Raw genomic sequence first — 21378 nt, 5'->3', positions numbered from 1 at the left:
CCACCGGCATCAGGGGCTTATCTACAGCATTCTGGAATGCTGTAGATAAGCCCCGGATGTATCCTGAAAGATGAGAAAGAGGTTATATTATACTCACCCAGGGGTGGTCCCGATTCTGTTCTGGTCCGATGGCCATCGTGGTCTGATCCGGGGCCTCCTATCTTCATAGGGTGACGTCCTCTTCTTGTCTTCACACCGCAGCCCCGGCGCAGGCGTACTTTGTTTGCCCTGTTGAGGGCAGAGCAAAGTACTGCAGTGGGCAGGCCTCTCTGACCTTTCCTGGTACCTGCGCACTGCAGTACTTTGCTCTGCCCTCAACAGGGCAAATCACTACGCCTGCGCTGGAGCCACGGCAGGAAGACAAGAAGAAAATGTCATCGTAAGAAGATGGTAGGCTCCCGAACGGACCTTGACACCCATCGGATCGGACCGCTCACCCAGGTGAGTATAATCTAACCTCTTTTTCTCATCTTTCAGGTTGCATCGGGGGCTTATCTACAGCATTACAGAATGCTGCAGATAAGCCCCTGATGCCGGTGGTCTTAGCTCAACTTCCATTTTGGGGGTGACAGGTTCCCTTTAACAACTGAATATAACACAAAGCAGTCACGTAATTTATGTCATCTGCACAGAAGACACTTGCAGATAATCCTGTCAGCCAATCACAGATGTGCTTGTAAGGCAGTGTGTGATTGGCTGAGAGGTAACCATGTACAAATGTCACTGTGCACTCCATATAACCTTAAACATGTACCAGGTGCTCTGTAGATCTCTATCCCCATCCACCCCTATATAGTGGATCAATTATTTTAATACATTTATTCCAGGGGGGCCGGCCCTTCCCCTACCTAGACCAGTGATTAATTCATTCCTCCCCTCACCCCCCCTATTTTCATGTGTAATGTAAGGACCCAGTCCCGCGGATCACTGAGGCTCTGGGAAGAGTGCACGTGCACAGCAACAGTGAGTCACAAGCAGAGCAAGCTTCAGTGACTCACTGTGACTGAGAGGCCCTCCCCCTCCTCTCTTCCTGGTCCAGCGTCTGCTACCCATCACCTCACCGCAGACTGCAGCAGTGACAGCCGGCTGGACAGCAGCATAATACATGTTAGCAGGTGAGGAGGGGGGCCCGTTTAACTGTCTTTCACATGCGTGCAGCAGAGCGGGCCCCCTGCTTCTCCTGTTAGCAATAATACTGCTGCCGGCTGTCATTCACATTCATTGCTTTGTATGTCCGTCGGGGGCCCCCTCTCGCTCTGGGCCCCTGTGCGGTTGCACAGGTTGAACAGGCGGTATGTCCGCCTATGCTGACCAGCGAATAATATCCTTGAAAACGTTATTTTTAAGGTTTAAAAGTCAACGTGTTTCAAGGTCAGCGCAGGACCTCTTGATCAGGACAAAAACCTAGACAAAAACGAAACGCGTTGACTTTTAAACATTAAAAATAAAGTTTTCAAGGATATTATTTGTTGGTCAGATTCAGCAGCAGCGCATCAAGTGACGCTTCACACAGATAGGTTTGTTTTTTAGACCATAGTTAGTGTCCACTTGTTTGGCATTTCTGTAGTGATGAGAGCCCGCCTAATTTACAGATGCATATCTCCATAAGCATGAGCTGGGTACAATGTACGGGCACTACATTGGCAGTTTGCAATTTTCGCTGCTTCCCATTTCTGGAAAACACCCATGGAGTCACAATCGTCATGACACATGTCAATAAATTCCCAAATGGGCATAATTTCCAAAATGGGGTCACTTGAGGGGGGATTCTGCTCTTCCAGCATTTAAGGGCTCTGTATATGGAGTCCGCAAAGTATCATAGCAAATTCTGCGCTTCTGGATGCCTCCTGTATAACAATACTGCTTAGCCACACTGTGAGATTTGGGAGCGACAGAACGCTATTTGCCACTAGTGCTCCATTCCTCCCAAGTCTCGCCGTATGGCTAAGCAGTACTGTACAGCCACATATAGGGTATTTCTACTTTCTGCAGAAATTGTGGGACAAATTTTGGTGCCATTTTTACCTATTTTCCAGAAGGAAAAAGTGAAATCTGGGGCTTAAAAACATTTTGATGGTAAAAATGTAATTATTTTTTCTTCATTGCCCAATGGTATAAAATTCTGTGACCCACCTGTAGTGTCAATATGATCACTGCACCCCTAGATGAATTCATTGAATGGTGTTGTTTGTAAAATGGGGTCACTTAATGGGGCGTTGTGCTCTTCTGTCACCTTAGGGCTTTGCCAATGTGATGTGGCACTCTCAAACTAGTCCAGCAAAATCTGCACTTCGATATGGAGCTTCGTCACTTCTGAGCTTTTCACTGTGCCTGAAAAGTAGTTTTTGACCACATATAGGGTATCGACATACTCGGGAGAAATTGCGCAGCAAATTTTGGGGTCCATTGTCCTCCTATCTTTATGAAAAATAATATATTTGGGGCTAAAAAAAAATACCTTTTGTGAGAAATGTTTTATTTTTTTTATTTTTGTGGTTCTACGTCATAAATTTCTGTGAAGCAGCTGGGGGTTCAAGATGCTCGCCACGCATCTAGATACATTCTAGCTTCCAAAATGGTCACTTTCCACTATTTAGGCACATCAGGGCCTCTTGAAACCTGACACCGGCAGACCATTCCATCAGTCTGTGTTCCAAAACGTCACCCCTTCTTTCTGAGCCCTGTAGTGAGGCCAAACAGTAATCCTCTCCCCCCTTATGAGGTATCTACGTACTCAGGAGAAATTGCAGAACAAATTGTATGGTACAATTTCTCCTGTTACCCTTGTTATATGCCATAATCATCAACATTAACAGAAATAAACACTTGAAATACATCACTCTGTTTATAATGACTCTCTAGGCGTTTCACTTTTTGTATTGAAGAACTGAAATAAATTAACTTTTTAATAATAATCTAATTTTGTGAGACGCCCCTGTATATACCCTATAAGGCAACCAACAGTGCATATTTTTAGGATTTCCATAGCATTGCCCAAGGTGTTGGAATCATCATTTGTGCAATACTAAAAAAAATCCTGAGAACATGCACTGCTGGTGGCACTTGAGGGACTGGAGTTGTACACACCTTCTTTACACCTATAAGGAGCCTTTGACATCTTATTCCAAAGCTATTGGCATCAATATGAAACACATGGTCTTCTTCCCTTTGCAGCTAAACTAATTTCTACTCTTCCTCTTCTGAGTAGGCTTTCTACCAGATTTTGGGTTGTCTGTGGGAATTTTTGAACACTCATCCAGAGGAACATTTGTGTGGTCAGAGACTGATTTTGGGCCTGAACTAAGAGGGCCTGATTTGCAGCCTCTGTTATAGTGTATCCCAAAGGTGTTTGATGGAGTTGAGGTCAGGGCTTTATGTGACCAGTAAAATTCTTCCACCCCAAGCTCACTCAACCAAACCTTTTATGGACCTTGTTTTGTGTCGTGCTGGTGCAGAAAAGGTTTTTCCCATGAAGTTGTATGCATCGAATTGTCTTGGCTTGCTGAAGTATTAATTATCCCTTCACTGGCATTGCAAAATTCAGTCAGGCAGATAATCAACCCAATAATAAACTGAGCTATTAGGGAACGCAAGAACAGGCTGAATTTTGTAGTATTCGGGAAGAAAAATATTTTTCCACCACTTGGAACAAAACCATAACAATGCAGTGACGTGACAAGAATTTACATAACTAATCATATGCTGAATTGTTACAGGTCAAATTTGCCGTAAGTATAAGATATCCAAGATGATTGTCTATAAAATTATGGCAGTCTCAAGTTCAAAGCAGAAGTGGATAATGAGACATGGAGCCTGAAAGTCTGAAGTTCAAAACATTGTTAGGGTAAGGTTCCACCTTCCGAATTGCCGGCGCTTTGGACCGAGCAGAAAACTCGCTCTGCCCAAAGCGCTGCCCCCTTCTATACGCGTGGTGATTCCCGGATGTGTTCATTGCACACATCGGGAATCTCCGCACACCATTCATAGGGCCCTGTGATTTACCTTGGGTAAACGGACTTGCTGCATTCTAAAGACGCGCCGCATGTCCGGAAACGCAGGGCCGCCGGGTGCGTGTTACCACGCATAGTGGAGACTGGATTTCATTAAATCCCCTCCACTATGCTGTAACATCTGGACGCTGCAGATTGAACACTGCTTTGGTATGCAGAGTTCAATCCGCAGCTAATCCAGATGTAATCCGGACAGTGGACACGCATCCTTACCCTTTTGCTCCTCACTGTAAGTCTTGCATGCAGCTGCTAAGCCATGGAAACCCATGCTACTGGCACAACAGTTTTGTGCTGGTTGGAATGCTGCAGTTACTGAGTCAGCCGAGGGTTGGTGACCTTTTTATATGGACTATGGCATTCAGCACTTTACTGTACTGTAAATTTATGTTGTCTCCACTTCATAGATAAGTTGCTCAAAACACAAAAGAAAAAAAGAGTACAAAACGTCCCAATGACAATTTCACAGTTTATTCAAAACACATATATCATAATACATAATAAATACAATAAATAATAGAGCAATTAAATGAATGGCAGGTGTAAAACACAATGATCCCGAGTGCTGGTGGGAGGGGCTTTGTAAGTGACCACTAGCAGGACAAAGTGCAAGTGCAACCCGTATTGGGCTGTTCCGTTAAAGATATCAATCAGTCAGAAAACGGCCATAACACCCAAATAGATAGGTCACTTTAATATAGAAATCACAGTTTTAGCTCACACAGAGCAATCTGATAGATGGGAACTGAAAATCTTGTCCCAAAAGGACCGTTAAGGCCAACTAGTGACAAAGGTAAATATCCCTTTAAGGGAACTCAATAGCATCAAAAACCGCCCTTACCCATGCTTGTTACCACCTGGAGACCTAGTGCAGCAACCCCAACGCGCATTTGGCGTGATCATGTCTTTGAGAGTGTCCCTGGCTATTTTAGCCTCCCTTACTATAATACTGAGGGTGTAATGGTACAGCATTAATATAGTTGCTGATCTGAGGCTTGTGCTTATAGATAAGTTGTTGTAGGTCCTAAATGCTTCACTCACAGATGATCTTGGAATATTGAGGAGGGAAGCAATGTCATGAACTGACTGGTTAAAATGGTTGGTGTCCTAAAGAAGTCAAATTTTTATAAGTTCTTTAGAACAATCCATTGTTTCAGTAATGTTTGTAAAGGCAGAGTGCGCGACTAGTAGTTTGACTTGAGGTATCTGAGGAATCTTTAGAGGTATTATCATCACGGTCACTGTTGGGGCTCACAATCTAGATTCCTTATCAGTGTGACATATACCTCTGGTCAATGCTACAAACTCAGTCTAAAACAGCAAAATTAAGAATGAGTAGGTATACTGTTAGTTCATCAGTTGTCTGCCAAATTGCATGTAATTGCACTTGGATTTATCGCCTCCAAGCAGGTATTGGATTCATATGACTCACATATAGGAGGCCTGTTACTCAAAATTAAGCAAACAGTTGCAGACAAGTAAATCCGTAGATGAAAAGACCTGGCATTCTCTGAGGATTATTCCGCGATAAATCTACCAGGAAGCCTGCCAAGAAACTGCTTCTGGTACTGTGTGTTGGTTGATTAAATAGTTAAGTTGGTAGTTACAATGGCTATTATACCTTTACACCTGTACTAATTAATGTTAAGTCAGGGAAAAACTAGCTTTTTTTTAATTTAAGGAAATTATTTTTTCCCTGATTGCATTTAGTCTTCCAGATAGCATCATGCCCAACATTTTATCCTTGGCCATAGAGACTCATAGAGCTGCTGTTTTCTGTTGTGCGGCTATGCGGATTCTGGCTGTCATATTGAAATGTCGAGCCAACTTATGTGCTAGGTTATTACAGGGGTTTTCTACTTGTAGAAAAGTGGACTCCGAACAGGCTCTGATAAAATAACATGCTATTCCCTCTCCCCCACTTCGTCTCCCCGCTGCTGCTTCAGTTTGTGTGTTTGACTGCAGTTGTGACGTCACACCGACACCGCACATTGTTGCTACAGCAGATTACAGAGCTCAGCGTCTTGTACCTTGTACATCGGCAGAGCTGCTGAGCTCAGTGACTGGTTGCAGGGTGATGTGAGCTATCGACGTGACATCACCTTTGAAGCCAACACCAGAGAAGTAGTAGGTGAGTACTATCTGTTTTGGTTATTTTATGTTTATTAATCATTTGGGGTCCAACTTTCTGAAAGTGGAAAACCTCTTTTAAATCTAGGTGCTTTATCTCTGAATAATAATCATAATAATAATACATTTTTATTTATATAGCGTCAACATATTCCTCAGCACCTTACATTATAGAGGGGACTTGTACAGACAATAGACATTACAGCATAGCCATAATCACAGATCAAAACAGATACCAAGAGGAATGAGGGCCCTGCTCGCAAGCTTACAATCTGAGGAAAAAGGGGAGACACGAGAGGTGGATGGTAACAATTGCTTTAGTTGTTCGGACCAGCCATAGTGTAAGGATCGGTTTTTCATGTAAAGCCGCATGAAACAGATAACAGCCTAAGTATGTAACAGTACAGACACAGAGGACTATTAACTGCATAAAGTGTATGAGAACATGATGCGAGGAACCTGATTATCGTTTAAGTTTTTTGAATGGGCCACATGGGGATAGTTAAGTTAGTGCGTTGAGGCGGTAGGCCAGTCTGAACAAATTAGTTTTTAGGGCACGCTTAAAACTGAGGATTGGGGATTAATCGTATTAACCTGGGTAGTGCATTCCAAAGAATTGGTGCAGCACGTGAAAAGTCTTGGAGACGGGAGTGGGAGGTTCTAATTATTGAGGATGTTAACCTCAGGTCATTAGCAGAACGGAGGGCACGGGTAGGGTGGTAGGCTGAGACCAGGGAGGAGATGTAGGGTGGAGCTGAGCCCATGGAGTGCTTTGTGGGCACTCCAGTACTTTTGTACTGGATTCTGGAGTGGATGGGTAACCAGTGTAATGACTAGCACAAGGTAGGGGCATCGGAATAACGGTTGGTGAGGAATATGATTCTGGCTGCAGCATTCAGGACAGATTGGAGAGGGGAGATTTTGGTAGAGGGAGGCCGATTAGTAGAGAGTTGCAATAGTCCAGACGAGAATGAATAAGAGAAACGGTAAGAGTTTTTGCAGAGTCAAAAGTATGAAAAGGTCGAATTCTAGAAATGTTTTTGAGGTGCATATAACAAGAGCGAGCCAGTGATCGGATGTGGGGGGTGAATGAAAGCTCGGAATCAAGTATGACCCCAAGGCAGCGGGCTTGTTGCTTGGGAGTAATGGTGGAACCACACACGGAAATGGCAATGTCGGGGAAAGGTAGGTTAGTAGAGGGAGTAAACACGGGGAGTTCAGTTTTTGACAGGTTCAGTTTCAGATAGAGGGAGGACATGAAGTTAGAGAGAGCGGTAAGACAATCACTGGTGTTTTCTAAAAAGGCAGGCGAGATATCAGGAGAAGAAGTGTATAATTGGGTGTCATCAGCATAGAGATGGAATTCGAACCCAAATCTACTGATTGTTTGTCCAATAGGGGCGGTATACAATGAGAACAGAAGGGGGCCTAGGACTGATCCTTGAGGAACCCCAACAGTAAGGGGAAGATGAGAGGAGGAAGAGCCAGCAAAAGATACAGTGAAAGAACGGTTAGAGAGATAGGAGGAGAACCAAGAGAGAACGGTGTCCTTAAGGCCAATGGAGCGGAGCATAGTGAGAAGGAGCTGTGGTGATCCACAGTGTCGAATGCTGCGGAGAGATGCAAGAGAATTAGCATGGAGTAGTGAACATTACATTTAGCTGTTAGTAGATCATTAGAGACTTTGGTAAGGGCAGTTTCAGTAGTGTAAAAAGCGGAAACCAGATTGAAGAGGGTCGCGAAGGGAGTTATCTGAGAGATAGTGGATAAGACGTGACTGTACCAGACATTCGAGGAGTTTAGAGATGAAGGGAAGATTAGAGACAGGTCTATAGTTAGCAGCACAGTTTTGGTCGAGGAATGGTTTTTTAAGTAATGGATGTATGATAGCATGCTTAAAAGAGGAGGGAAAGATACCAGAAGAGAGAGAGAGGTTGAATATTTTTGTTAGGTGAGAGGTGACAGCAGGGGAAAGGGACTGGAGATGTGCACTTTGGGGAAAAAAGGAGTTTATTGGGCCCCCCCAGTGAAGACCTATATAGGCACCCTTACCATCCACCTCTTGCCCCAAAAAATATTAAACGGCATGGATGCGATCTCTGCACATAGCGGAAGTCACATATACCTTACAACTTTCAAAGTCAGAGAGGAGGACATATGTATTAGCACGTGTACAGTAATTGGGTCCCTGCTGAAGCCCCTTGGTGTTCTCACCCACTATTGTAACCCTTTCATTGCCCCATAGAGTATTATGCAGCTCACATATAACATGATATGTAATTACTCACCTAACCCTGTTCCCCTGATGTGCTGCTCCGCTCTGTGTATTGTACAGTGTATGAACTGAGGCTCCGCACAGCAGGCGCAATTCTAGTGACAGGCTCATTGTGTTCAGCTGTATCTGCATCCTGAGGATGCGGTTACCATTGAAATTGAGACTATGGGAGAGGGGCTGTGCTGTTTAACACCGGCCCCATCCCCAACTCGCAGGCCCTACAGCGGCGGCTTGGTCTGCCACTAATAGTAGTAGCCACTGGTGGATGCCAGCAAATTGACAACCCTTGAAACGTTTGTAAGCGATATGTTCAATGAAATATTATGGATTTTTCCATTAGGTTTACAGTGAGACTATCCTTAGATGCTGTAGTACAAAATTAAAGACCTATTTTCAGTAGACATAAGTTTGCTATTTTAATGCAAGTGAAACATTTTTAAAAGGACTTTCCAGGATTACCTTAGGCTAGGTCATCAATCCAATGGGTGGATTCCTGGCACAGCACCTGCAACAGTCAGCTGTTTGCTTCCAACCAACACAGGACCTGCAGACAGTGTCCGAAACCGTGCAGCTCCACATGCTGTGCACAATTAGGTAATTTTGTATTTTTGGTTATTTTATTATTGAACTACTACAGCACTGCCAATTAAGAATACTGGCTAAAAGCTTTGATGAATAGGACCTGCAGTGTATTGTGGTCATTCTTGGGTGCTGCAGCTTGGCTGCCAATTCACAGGTACAGCATCTAAGCTCCAAACACCTCATGTCCTGGACAGCCTCTTTAAGATCTCTATTCTTTAAGGGTACATTTTTGAGAGAGTAAAATCTGCTTGCCTTGTCATGGGCTACACATTTATCCTGACCACTGATCCACTCATCGCCATCACTGTGGATAAACATACTAACTATCATTCTGGCAATAAAGGTAAAAAGCACAAGATCAGAAAATGATTTTCACTTGTATTTTACAGATGTACCTTGTGATTTTCCCGGAAGGAACACGATACAATCCGGATATACCGAAGGTTATTGCCGATAGTCAAGCTTTTGCTATGAAAGAGGGTAAGACCACAAAACCCCACCAAGGATTACACACAAGGTCCTTTGTCATTCCCATCCGTATCCTCATGTGTGTTACATGCTTCTCTATTCTTTGCATTATTCTTGCACCTGATGGCACACTCCATGTTGGTTATTTTTTTCTTGTGTGAGCAGTTCAGGGCAGTGGAGCTGGGTTTTTGGGGCACATTAGGTCCATGTTGGGGTATGTTCACTTGAGGCAGTCACGTGCATTAGCGCTTTTTTCCTGAGGTTAAGAATTAGGTGATACAAGACCACTACGATAAACGTAGCGCGCCCACACAGATGTGGAATATTCTTGAACGCCTTGATCACGAATGTGTCTATTTTGGGTAAACCATTTCAGACCCAGCAATGTTCTTTGTGCGCTCACCATATACGTGCTGAGAGTGTTTATGGCTCCATGGCCAAAGACTATCTTATTTCAAGCAGGTTTTTGTTCTTTCAGAACTCTGAGCGGTTTGGCTGAAGAACACAGGCATTCTTAGCCCCATTGTTGTCGGCCTCTGGTATACTTCTGTGCTGAAGTCTTTTATATTTAGAAATGTGAAATACTGACTTATAACAGGATATTAAACTCAGAGCAGACTTGTAAGGCACGTTGTGCCCAAAAATACACGCTTAAAACTTATTGTCTCACCGGAGAATATGCAAAGTGATACACAGTCATAGAAAGTGTCTCCGAGAATTATCCTTTATCAGTCCACTAGGAAGGAAGCAAAGTTGTCCTCAATTAACCTTCAAGTGACAGTAGTAAATTAATAAGCCAGTCATCATGTAAAGCAAAATCCTGTCTGATTCTGCTTAGTATTACTGATTTCATATCTAGGTGCACTAAGCTCTTGAGGTTTCTAATGATGTCTGTATACTGTCATATCTATATGGAATAGAGGCCAATTGCTGGCTGCACACATTCCTTCTAGCCTAGTACTTTTGTCTTCGCCTGGGAAAAAAAAATATTTTAGTTTTCTTCTTTTTTTTTTATAGGCACTATGCCACCAGGTTTTTGATACCCAATCTGAAAGGAGCATAATGTGGAAGCAGAAACCCTGATTCCAGCGATGTGTCACTTAGTGGGCGCCTTGCTGTCATTTTGATAAAATCAAACTTTTCTCTGCTCCAGATCTAGCAGTTCTCTGAATGCTGAGCTCTGTATAACCCGGCCTCCAGCACTGGTTGGCAGGTTTCTTCCCATGTACAGTGTACACAAAGCTATCAATCAGAGGTGGCGGCGGGTTTATACACAGCTTATGAGTATATAGCGTGACTACCTGGCAGCAGGTTTACTAGTCCTCTAGTGAGCTAATGCTGTCATTTTATCAAAACTACACTAAGCTGCCCCGTAAGTGACATATTGCAAAAACCTGGTGACAGATCCCCTTTAAGAAGTTTATATCGTTACACCTCTGTTTGTTGATATATTTGCTGAATATGAGCTATGAAAAGGTGGTTGAAGAACATTACCCTCACCCATTTTATAAGTAAATAATTTTCTAAAGGTGCTATAGGAATGAAATTCTCACCAGATGTTGGTAACATCCATCCAATCCACACAGTTCTGTGTAATCCTCCGTCTGAATTCTTGTGAGTACCCGGTCATTTCCGGTTTATGGTGAAATGATCTTTCTACTTCTGGATTATGGCTTCAACAGTGCTCTGGGACCTTCAGTAGTTAAGAAATTCTTCTGTAACCAATGTCATCAGTATGTTTTCAACAATAAGGTTGCAAAGGTATTGAGTCTTCTCACTAGTTTTACCCAACATGCGATGTTTCTTGTGTGGCACCTTGATAATGAGACACCTTTTTACAGGCCATCAGTGGAACCAGCTGATATTATTTTTCACTAAGTGGCAGGATTGCTTTCTAATTACTGATAGAATTCAGCTCGTGTCAAGACTTTTCACGGCTTTTTGCACCTCCATGTATTCAATACTTTTCCCTGTCTCGTTTCTCATTATTACACATAATTTAGTTTATGGACATCTATGGTTTGATTTCTTTGCCTGTGAGGATTGGATGGGATGGGTTGTTAGACATTTGATGAGAATATCACGTCAAGCGCATCTTTAGAAATAGATTTGTTTAAAAAATTGGTGATGTGTGACACACGCACACCCACACACTATATAATATATTTATATTATATATATTTATATTTACTGTGTGTATATTTTATATATAGATACAGTCATGGGCAAAAGTATTCACACCCCTGCAATTCTGTCAGATAATACTCAGTTTCTTCCTGAAAATGATTGCAAACACAAATTCTTTGTTATTATTATCATCATTTAATTTGTCTTAAATGAAAAAACACAAAAAGAGAATGACGCAAAAAGCAAAACATTGATCATTTCACACAAAACTCCAAAAATGGGCCAGACAAAAGTATTGGCACCCTCAGCCTAATACTTGGTTGCACAACCTTTAGCCAAAATAACTGCGACCAACCACTTCCGGTAACCATCAATGAGTTTCTTTCAATGCTCTGCTGGAATTTTAGACCATTCTTCTTTGGCAAACTGCTTCAGGTCCCTGATATTTGAAGGGTGCCTTCCCCAAACTGCCATTTTTAGATCTCTCTACAGGTGTTCTGTGGGATTCAGGTCTGGACTCATTGCTTGCCACCTTAGAAGTCTCCAGTGCTTTCTCTCAAACCATTTTCTAGTGCTTTTTGAAGTGTGTTTTGGGTCATTGTCCTGCTGGAAGACCCATGACCTCTGAGGGAGACCCAGCTTTCTCACACTGGGCCCTACATTATGCCGCAAAATTTGTTGGTAGTCTTCAGACTTCATAATGCCATGCACACGGTCAAGCAGTCCAGTGCCAGAGGCAGCAAAGCCACCCCAAAACATCAGAAAACCTCCACCATGTTTGACTGTAGGGACCATGTTCCTTTCTTTGAATGCCTCTTTTTTTCTCCTGTAAACTCTATGTTGATGCCTTTGCCCAAAAAGCTCTACTTTTGTCTCATCTGACCAGAGAACGTTCTTCCAAAACGTTTTGGGCTTTTTTAGGTAAATTTTGGCAAACTCCAGCCTGGCTTTTTTATGTCTCGGGGTAAGAAGTGGGGTCTTCCTGGGTCTCCTATCATGCAGTCCCTTTTCATTCAGACGCCGACGGATAGTACGGGTTGACACTGTTGTACCCTTGGACTGCAGGGCAGCTTGAACTTGTTTGGATGTTAGTCGAGGTTCTTTATCCAACATCAGCACAATCTTGTGTTGAAATCTCTTGTCAATTTTTCTTTTCCGTCCACATCTTGGGAGGTTAGCCACAGTGCCATGGGCTTTAAACTTCTTGATGACACTGCGCACGGTAGACACAGGAACATTCAGGTCTTTGGAGATGGACTTGTAGCCTTGAGATTGCTCATGCTTCCTCACAATTTGGTTTCTCAAGTCCACAGACAGTTCTTTGGTCTTCTTTCTTTTCTCCAAGCTCAATGTGGTACACACAAGGACACAGGACAGAGGGTGAGTCAACTTTAATCCATGTCAACTGGCTACAAGTGTGATTTAGTTATTGCCAACACCTGTTAGGTGCCACAGGTAAGTTACAGGTGCTGTTAATTACACTAATTAGAGAAGCATCACATGATTTTTCGAACAGTGCCAATACTTTTGTCCACCCCCTTTTTTATGTTTGGTGTGGAATTATATCCAATTTGGCTTTAGGACAATTCTTTTTGTGTTTTTTCATTTAAGACAAATTAAATGAAGATAATAATACCAAAGAATTTGTGTTTGCAATCATCTTCAGGAAGAAACTGAGTATTATCTGACAGAATTGCAGTGGTGTGAATACTTTTGGCCATGACTGTATTATATAATTACTATGTGTATATTCTATATATAGATATTATAATGTCTGTGTACATACTTGCTTTGCTTTTCCATGCTTTTTTGATGGTGTAAATTGTTTATTTTTGTCTGATATATTCTTTGTATCATTAAGTGGTCTAACTTGGATATCTAATATAATGTTTCCATAACTAATTCAACAATACATTGTTTTTCCTAGGGCTACCCGTTCTTAAACACGTGCTGACACCACGGGTCAAGGCAACTCACATAGCGATTGAGACCATGCATGACTACTTGGATGCTGTATATGATGTGACTGTTGCTTATGAGAAGACTACCACTGAGAGTGGTCAAAGGAAAGAAGCCCCTTCCATGACAGGTAATTTTACAGTATACTCCAGTCAATTTCCGGACATGGCTGTGATCCATTGGTTTGCTGTATCATTGACTTTGGAGGGTGTATAGAGCTGTTTTATGACCACATAAAAGTTCAGCTCTCCTTTGTGGTCTATGGTCATAAATCACCAGAAGCTCAGTAAAAGACAAGTTACAAATTCTCTATCAGAATGAGCTCTGAGTTTCTCAGAAAACTCATTCTGCAGCCAGCAATGAAGAGGGAAATAGCCATAAAGGGGTGCATGGCATGCTTTCCTCATCGGAGCACCTGCTATCTCTGGCATAGCCAGGAACTGTCGGGCCTCCTGATGAACCTTAGGGACAGGGAAACGCGTCGAGGTGAGATTCCTTACATAGGAGAGGTCCCTTTGTTTAAATGCCTTCCTTTGGTTGTGTATACCTTATCTGTTTGTATCTTTAATATTAGGTTACACTTCCTCTCGGGCCTTGTATTGATTGTTCCCATGGAAGGAACATTTTTCACCCACAAGGTCACTGTGCCTGTGGAGTTGTTCTCATAGGGACACCGTGAATTTATGGACTTATTTTAAATAAGCCTTACATCATCTGTAGTACACCTGAAGGTTTTCAAATTTCCTGGTTAAAAAGTGTCCCTAACTTATCACTGCATTATAATTTTATCTATAATTCATCACTTATCTTTACATCTATATGTTTTCCCACCTGTTTAGTACAGTGACAATCAAGGAGAGATAGGGACAGCCATCGTTGAGTGGGGGCGCCAAGCAATCGTTCTCTCTAGGGTGCCAACCTCCACAGCTAGCTAGTGATCAGTTGGGGCTAAACCAGATACCCTTTAGGTTATTTTATAGGTTCATTCCAACATTATTCTGGTCTTACATGCTGGGTGGTGTCTTTTAAAAGTAATTAAAATTTATACATTTTAATAGATTATATGTATTACATATTTACAGTTTTTCCCTACTCTTCTGCCGTTTTTTCTGCAAATGTTGTCCAATATTAGCCGACAGCTTCTTAAATGCTTAAGTGCTTCAAATAAAAATTACACATACTCGGGTCAGGATCAGTGCTTTGTCTCGCGCCGCTCACATTACTTTGTTACAAGTGGTCTTTCATGGGCTGAGAACTACCATCAGTCAGAACTGAAACTGCTGCGTCCCATCAGGGGCCGCTGCTAGGCTGGAGCGATAATGTGACATAATGTCTTGTGAGCATACATATTAGTCCATAGACCACCTTAGCTACCAAGGTCACACTCCGTATCACGATATATTTAACGTTCCCCCAAGAAAGAGAAAAAAGTGGAAAATGAGTGTATACAATAACACAGGCCAACAAAAAACAACTTTTTTTATGTTTCTTTGATGAAAATAGGCAAATATTACTAATTTTGGGTCGAGAAACTCAAATATACCCACAGAATTGTTTAATTAGCTCTCGTTTTTTAGATACACGCCATGGAAGTATGTGCTGTAGGTAGCGAGAAGAATTCATTACAAGAGTATAAATTGCACAGTACAGTACACATATTTAGTATCGCCGCGTCCGTAACGACCCAACCTATAAAACTGTCCCACTAGTTAACCCCTTCAGTAAACACCGTAAGAAAAAAAAAAAAAAAACGAGGCAAAAAACAACGCTTTATTACCATACCGCCGAACAAAAAGTGGAATAACACGCGATCAAAAAGATGGATATAAATAACCATGGTACCGCTGAAAACGTCATCTTGTCCCGCAAAAAACAAGCCGCCATACAGCATCATCAGCAAAAAAATAAAAAAGTTATAGTCCTCAGAATAAAGCGATGCCAAAATAATTATTTTTTCTATAAAATAGTTTTTATCGTATAAAAGCGCCAAAACATTAAAAAATGATATAAATGAGGTATCGCTGTAATCGTACTGACCCGACGAATAAAACTGCTTTATCAATTTTACCAAACGCAGAACGGTATAAAGAAATTCATGAATAGCTGGTTTTTGGTTATTCTGCCTCACAAAAAACGGAATAAAAAGTGATAAAAAATGGTCACGTGTCCGAAAATGTTACCAATAAAAACGTCAACTCGTCCCGCAAAAAACAAGACCTCACATGACTCTGTGGACCAAAATGTGGAAAAATTATAGGTCTCAAAATGCCACGTATATAAGTGCCACGTATTTAAGTGCCACGTATAAGTGCCACGTATTTAAGTGCCACGTATAAGCAAAGTAATGATGGTAAGCAGTCTTCACAAGTGGAGTAATTGGTCTTCTTTGGTTGGCAAATGTCACATAACCACACACGTAACAAAAATTGTTAACAATATTTGCACATTTACGAGGCATTTTCAAAGTGTAAATTCTCTCCACAAAATTACTGCAACAAGAGAAAGAGACTTCAATTAGTACAAACTATGCAGACACAATTTATAAAATGGCTGACATTGGTTCAACAGGTCTGTAATCAGGTTTACCAATACACATTTGTTGAAAATTCAAAATTTCCCTATTTTCCTGCATAATAATCTTAAATGACCTGTATCTCAGCAACAAGAGCTAATAATGATTTTTAAGTAACATATTCGTTTTTAGGATGCTAAAATTATTACAAACCAGCTATTTTCATTTCAGAAACATTTTCACTGTTGGCCAGTGTAATCAGCCATATTGGAGCATATGAACCGTATAGAGGGGGTCTGTTGCTCTGCCATAATGGAAAGTCTCTCCGTAGAAGTGGCTCCAGTTCTGGTGAACTTGAGCCATCCTTCTATATTACATGCATTATTACATATAATATGACATTTCCCTTACATCAGCCATGGAAAGAGATATGCCGCCTTGGTTTCCTATTGCAAAATCTGCTGTTTGCCGTGCCTGCGGCAATCTGCCGATCACCCACGGTCTTGCCCTTGGAGTACCCCCTTGTGAAGAGGAGATTGTTTCCTACATGTCATTTTATACATGACACAATCTTTGCAATAATATTTGGTTTCCATTAATTAAAAATAACCCTTTAAATGTACTCCTGTCTGTAGTTTATTAATCATCTTTTAATAAACTGGATTAAGCTAGTAGACATTGAGCTGCACTGCATGGATTTATAATGGTGTACTTTAATTCCTACTTTACATTCTCCAGCATGATCATAAGCTTCTCACAGAAAAGTTCTGCTTTGTGTAATCAGTTGTAAATCCGTTAGTGAAGCCTCTTCTTCTAAATAAGATGCATCACTTTGTGCTCCACCGCCAAATGTCTTCCAGGACAAGCAGTTCACTGTGTGCTGGTAATTTCCCCTTGAGTTATTATCTCTATTAAAGTGCCGTATAAATATATAGCCTCTTCCAGCTATATTCAGGATGTTCCTCAGTCCAGAATGTGTTCCTTTGCCAGTTCTTTCATTTGTTTGGATTCCGGATTAGGTTTATGGATGTGTTGACAAGTATTTCATATTTTCACAAACACTGTACCTAAGAAAAGCGAAGTTCTTGCAATGATTTTTTTTCCCCCTGGCAAGAGAATAAGGGTTCACAAATATGTCTGAAATCACATTTTATACTATAGAATACAGTACATTTTGATCATATATCACATTTTGCTTTATATGTAATTTACAATAATGACATTCCTTAAATTAAATCTTAAATGTAGATTCCCTATAGAGTTTGAGATTTAATGTTGTGGCTCGTCTCGATCTGCGGCCATTAACATTTATAGGTACATACTGTAAAGGAGCTGTGTCAGCACACACTCAAAATCTGCTGACAAAAGACTAAAAATCTCCATCTGCTGTTACTGAGAATAAGTCTTTTTTTTTTTTTATTGTAGACATAACACTATTGTACAGGGCAGCCTTTCTGCATCAATGTACGGTAGTCCATGATCTGTTAAAGAGAACGTTTCACCAGTTTGAACTTGTTAAATTGGCCACATCATAGAATAGTGGCTACGGAGAAAGAGAGCTATATACATACGGTACATATAAATATATATATTTTTTTCTTTTTTAATTCTTCCTCTGTTTCTGAGATATTAGATGGTAAATTTTAGGTTATCATTTGTTATAGTGCAGCTGGGAGTTACCAGCGTGGGCGTGTACTTCTTCCCCTGCATGACGGTAACCAATTATAAGTAGGCAGCAAAATACAATGGAATAAAGTACACTCCCCTGTAATAGGTTAAAACAGGCTTTCTCTTGTGTGAGACATGTAATTACATACTGCCTGCCTTCTTTGCAAAGCTGTGATTACGAAGTGTAGGGAACAGAGATGTGATGAAGGCTAAAAGGTGTGTGTAATCAAACAGCGGCCACTGTGGAGGGAGGGGCAGAGCTGAGCTTTGTCACAATACAAACAAGTTTGCAGCTTTGATGATGAAGCTAGATGTGAAACGCGCATTGGGTGCATTTTTTTCATGGACAGGTGAGATTGCCAAGGCTATGTGCACACATCAGGATTTCGTGCAGAAATTTCCTGAACAAAACCGGACATTTTCTGCAAGAAATCACCATGCGGTTCTTTTGACGATTTTTGCGCGTTTTTTTCCGGAGCTTCCCAATGCATTAAATAGCGGGAAAAACACAAAAAATCCACAAAGTTAATGAACATGCTGCATTTTTTTCAGGGCTGTGGAGTCGCAGTCGTGGAGTCGGAGTTCGTTTTGGTTGGAGTCGAAGTCGATAGAAATGTACCGACTCCGACTCCAGCTTAAAAAAAAATGTATTAATATTTCATAATTGAACTTCGATATGAATTTTATAAATGTTACTCAAATATATATGTTGTATCAAACGATGAACAACAGTGATAAGCAGTTCTGCTGGAGATAGAGACATTTCTTAAGGTACCTTCACACTGAACAACTTAACAACGATATCGCTAGCGATCCGTGACGTTGCAGCGTCCTGGATAGCGATATCGTTGTGACGTCACCGCTGTGCTCTGCTTTACGGCCGGCACTTACACAGGATGCAGGAGGAGTGCAGGGAAGCGGACGCAGGCACCAGAATGTGAGTATGTGTTTTTTTACTTTACATTTACAATGGTAACCAGGGTAAACATCGGGTTACTAAGCGCGGCCCTGCGCTTAGTAACCCGATGTTTACCCTGGTTACCCGGGGACTTCGGCATCGTTGGTCGCTGGAGAGCTGTCTGTGTGACAGCTCTCCAGCGACCACACAGCGACGCTGCAGCGATCGGCATCGTTGTCTAGATCGCTGCAGCGTCGCTAAATGTGACGGTGCCTTTACTTCTTGTGTGTCACTGTTCTCCACTGCCCTTATCTAATCTTATACTTGGTTAACCTCATGCTGCCCAACCCCCCTACTTACAATGTATGAAACTGAAAGTGAAAATGTGTTGCAAATTCTTAGTAGTAAAGCTCCTACTCTAGACTAGATGTTTACTAGGTGTGTGTCTTCCAAGCATCTCACAGCTGCTACTCAGAAGAGGAAGACTGTAAGAAGTATTATCCTTTCAACAAACTTTGCATCAGTTAACTGTGAGTACATGAGGAATAACAGTATTACTTACCAGTATATCAGTTGTACGACCTGGCAATAATTTTGTACAATTGTTTTTAGGAAAAACAATTGTCATTTGGATTGTAAATGCAGAATTAAAAACCTGAGAATGTCAAAGAAGCGTCACATTAAATGAGCTGTATTTGAACATTTCACCATCACTCAAGATAGAAAACATTATGTCTGTCAGTGTATGACAAATGATCCAGACGAAAACAAATGCTGTGAAGCCAAGATCAGTGCATATTCAGGCAAAGATAAAAATGCTCCTACCAGAGCTTCTAATCTAAAGAGACATTTACAGCGCTTTCATCCAGAAGTACTGAAAGCAGTGGATGAGGAAGACTGCATCCAAACCAATGAACCAGTGCCCAGCTCTTCCAGCCAAACAAAGGAGCAGAGAACTGCGGCCATCAGTTGCAAGATATTTTGTCAGTGACAAAGTTACTGTGACAATGACAGTAGATACATTTAAAAAACTGATCATAGAGCTTGTTGTAAAGGATAGTGTGCCTATTTCATTATTTTCACGACCAGCTTTTATGTGTCTGAATGGGGAAATGGCCCGCAAGCTTGGTGTTTCTCTGGAGAGAGAGAGAGTATTAGAAAATTAGTAATCGAAGAAGCTTTTAAACAAAAGGAAGAACTTAAAAAAACTCTCAAGGGACGCTTTCTGTTTCTTAAAATGGATGCCTGCACACGTCACAGAGTGAACTATTTTGCCATCAATGTCCGATTTGTTTGTGACAAAAATGAAATAGTTACCAAGACATTGGCAGTAAAAGACACCAAAGCTCATCACACCAGTGAGTTTCTCCAGGTCTTGGTGGAAAAAGTTCTGCAAGACTATGAACTTAAAAAAGAGCAAGTTCTTTCTGTCGTAACTGACAATGCTTCAAATATGATAAGTACTATTAAGCTAATGAATGAGAGTAATGATGGTGACCAGCAGCTAGAAGAACATTCTGGGTCCACAGACACAGAAATGTTTGAAATAGAGGAACACAGTATTGTAACTGAGGAGCAAACTGAAGTAGCTTCAGATGAACAGCAACATGATAGTTTAGATGATCTTGTTGAAACTGTGTCAATACGTTCTTTCATTCATCACATGCGCTGTGTTGTGCATACGCTACAGCTGGCTATAAGAGACAGTCTGCAAGAAGGACATGCTGCTGCACTGATTGGCAAGGTGAGAAAATTGGCTACTGTTGCCAGAACCCCTAAAGTTGACTCAATTTTGAAGAGACGTGCTGAAAAAGGGGCAATTATTGATAAAGCCACACGATGGGGCAGTACTTAATGATTCAGCGCTTGGTTGAACTGAAAACCTTTCTTGTAGACATGGCTAACCCTCAAGCAGAGGACTTATCTCCAGGTATTTTCTTAACCCCTTCATGACCCAGCCTATTTTGACCTTAATGACCTGGCCGTTTTTTTCTGACCAGTGTCCCTTTATGAGGTAATAACTCAGGAACGCTTCAACGGATCCTAGCGATTCTGAGATAGTTTTTTCGTGACATATTGGGCTTCATGTTAGTGGTAAATTTAGGTCGATAATTTCTGCGTTTATTTGTGAAAAAAACGGAAATTTGGCGAAAATTTTGAAAATTTCACAATTTTCACATTTTGAATTTTTATTCTGTTAAACCAGAGAGTTATGTGACACAAAATAGTTAATAAATAACATTTCCCACATGTCTACTTTACATCAGCACAATTTTGGAAACAATTTTGCTAGGAAGTTATAAGGGTTAAAATTTGACCAGTGATTTCTCATTTTTACAACAAAATTTACAAAACCATTTTTTTTAGGGACCACCTCACATCTGAAGTCAGTTTGAGGGTTCTATATGGCTGAAAATACCCAAAAGTGACACCATTCTAAAAACTGCACCCCTCAAGGTGCTCAAAACCACATTCAAGAAGTTTATTAACCCTTCAGGTGTTTCACAGCAGTAGAAGCAACATGGAAGGAAAAAATGAACATTTAACTTTTTAGTCACAAAAAATGATCTTTTAGCAACAATTTTTTTATTTTCCCAAGGGTAAAAGGAGAAACTGGACCACGAACGTTGTCCAATTTGTCCTGAGTATGCTGATACCTCATATGTGGGGGTAAACCACTGTTTGGGCGCACGGCAGGGCTCGGAAGGGACGGAGCGCCATTTGGCTTTTTGAATGGAAAATTAGCTCCAAT

The 21378-nt window shown here is 41.3% G+C and overlaps 1 protein-coding gene across 1 annotated transcript in view; it reads left to right on the top strand.

The window, feature by feature from the left end:
* AGPAT5 (1-acylglycerol-3-phosphate O-acyltransferase 5) overlaps positions 1-21378 on the top strand; it is a 91318-nt gene that overhangs the window by 48722 nt on the left and 21218 nt on the right. The window contains exons 5-6 of the mRNA XM_077290050.1: positions 9384-9474; positions 13517-13678. Of these exons, the coding sequence (XP_077146165.1) occupies positions 9384-9474; positions 13517-13678 (253 nt within the window). The remainder of the gene's footprint in view (positions 1-9383; positions 9475-13516; positions 13679-21378) is intronic.

This window comes from Ranitomeya variabilis, chromosome 2 (assembly GCF_051348905.1).
Source record: "Ranitomeya variabilis isolate aRanVar5 chromosome 2, aRanVar5.hap1, whole genome shotgun sequence".
NCBI classification, from domain to species: domain Eukaryota; kingdom Metazoa; phylum Chordata; class Amphibia; order Anura; family Dendrobatidae; genus Ranitomeya; species Ranitomeya variabilis.
This window is presented reverse-complemented; position numbering and strand designations above follow the sequence as displayed.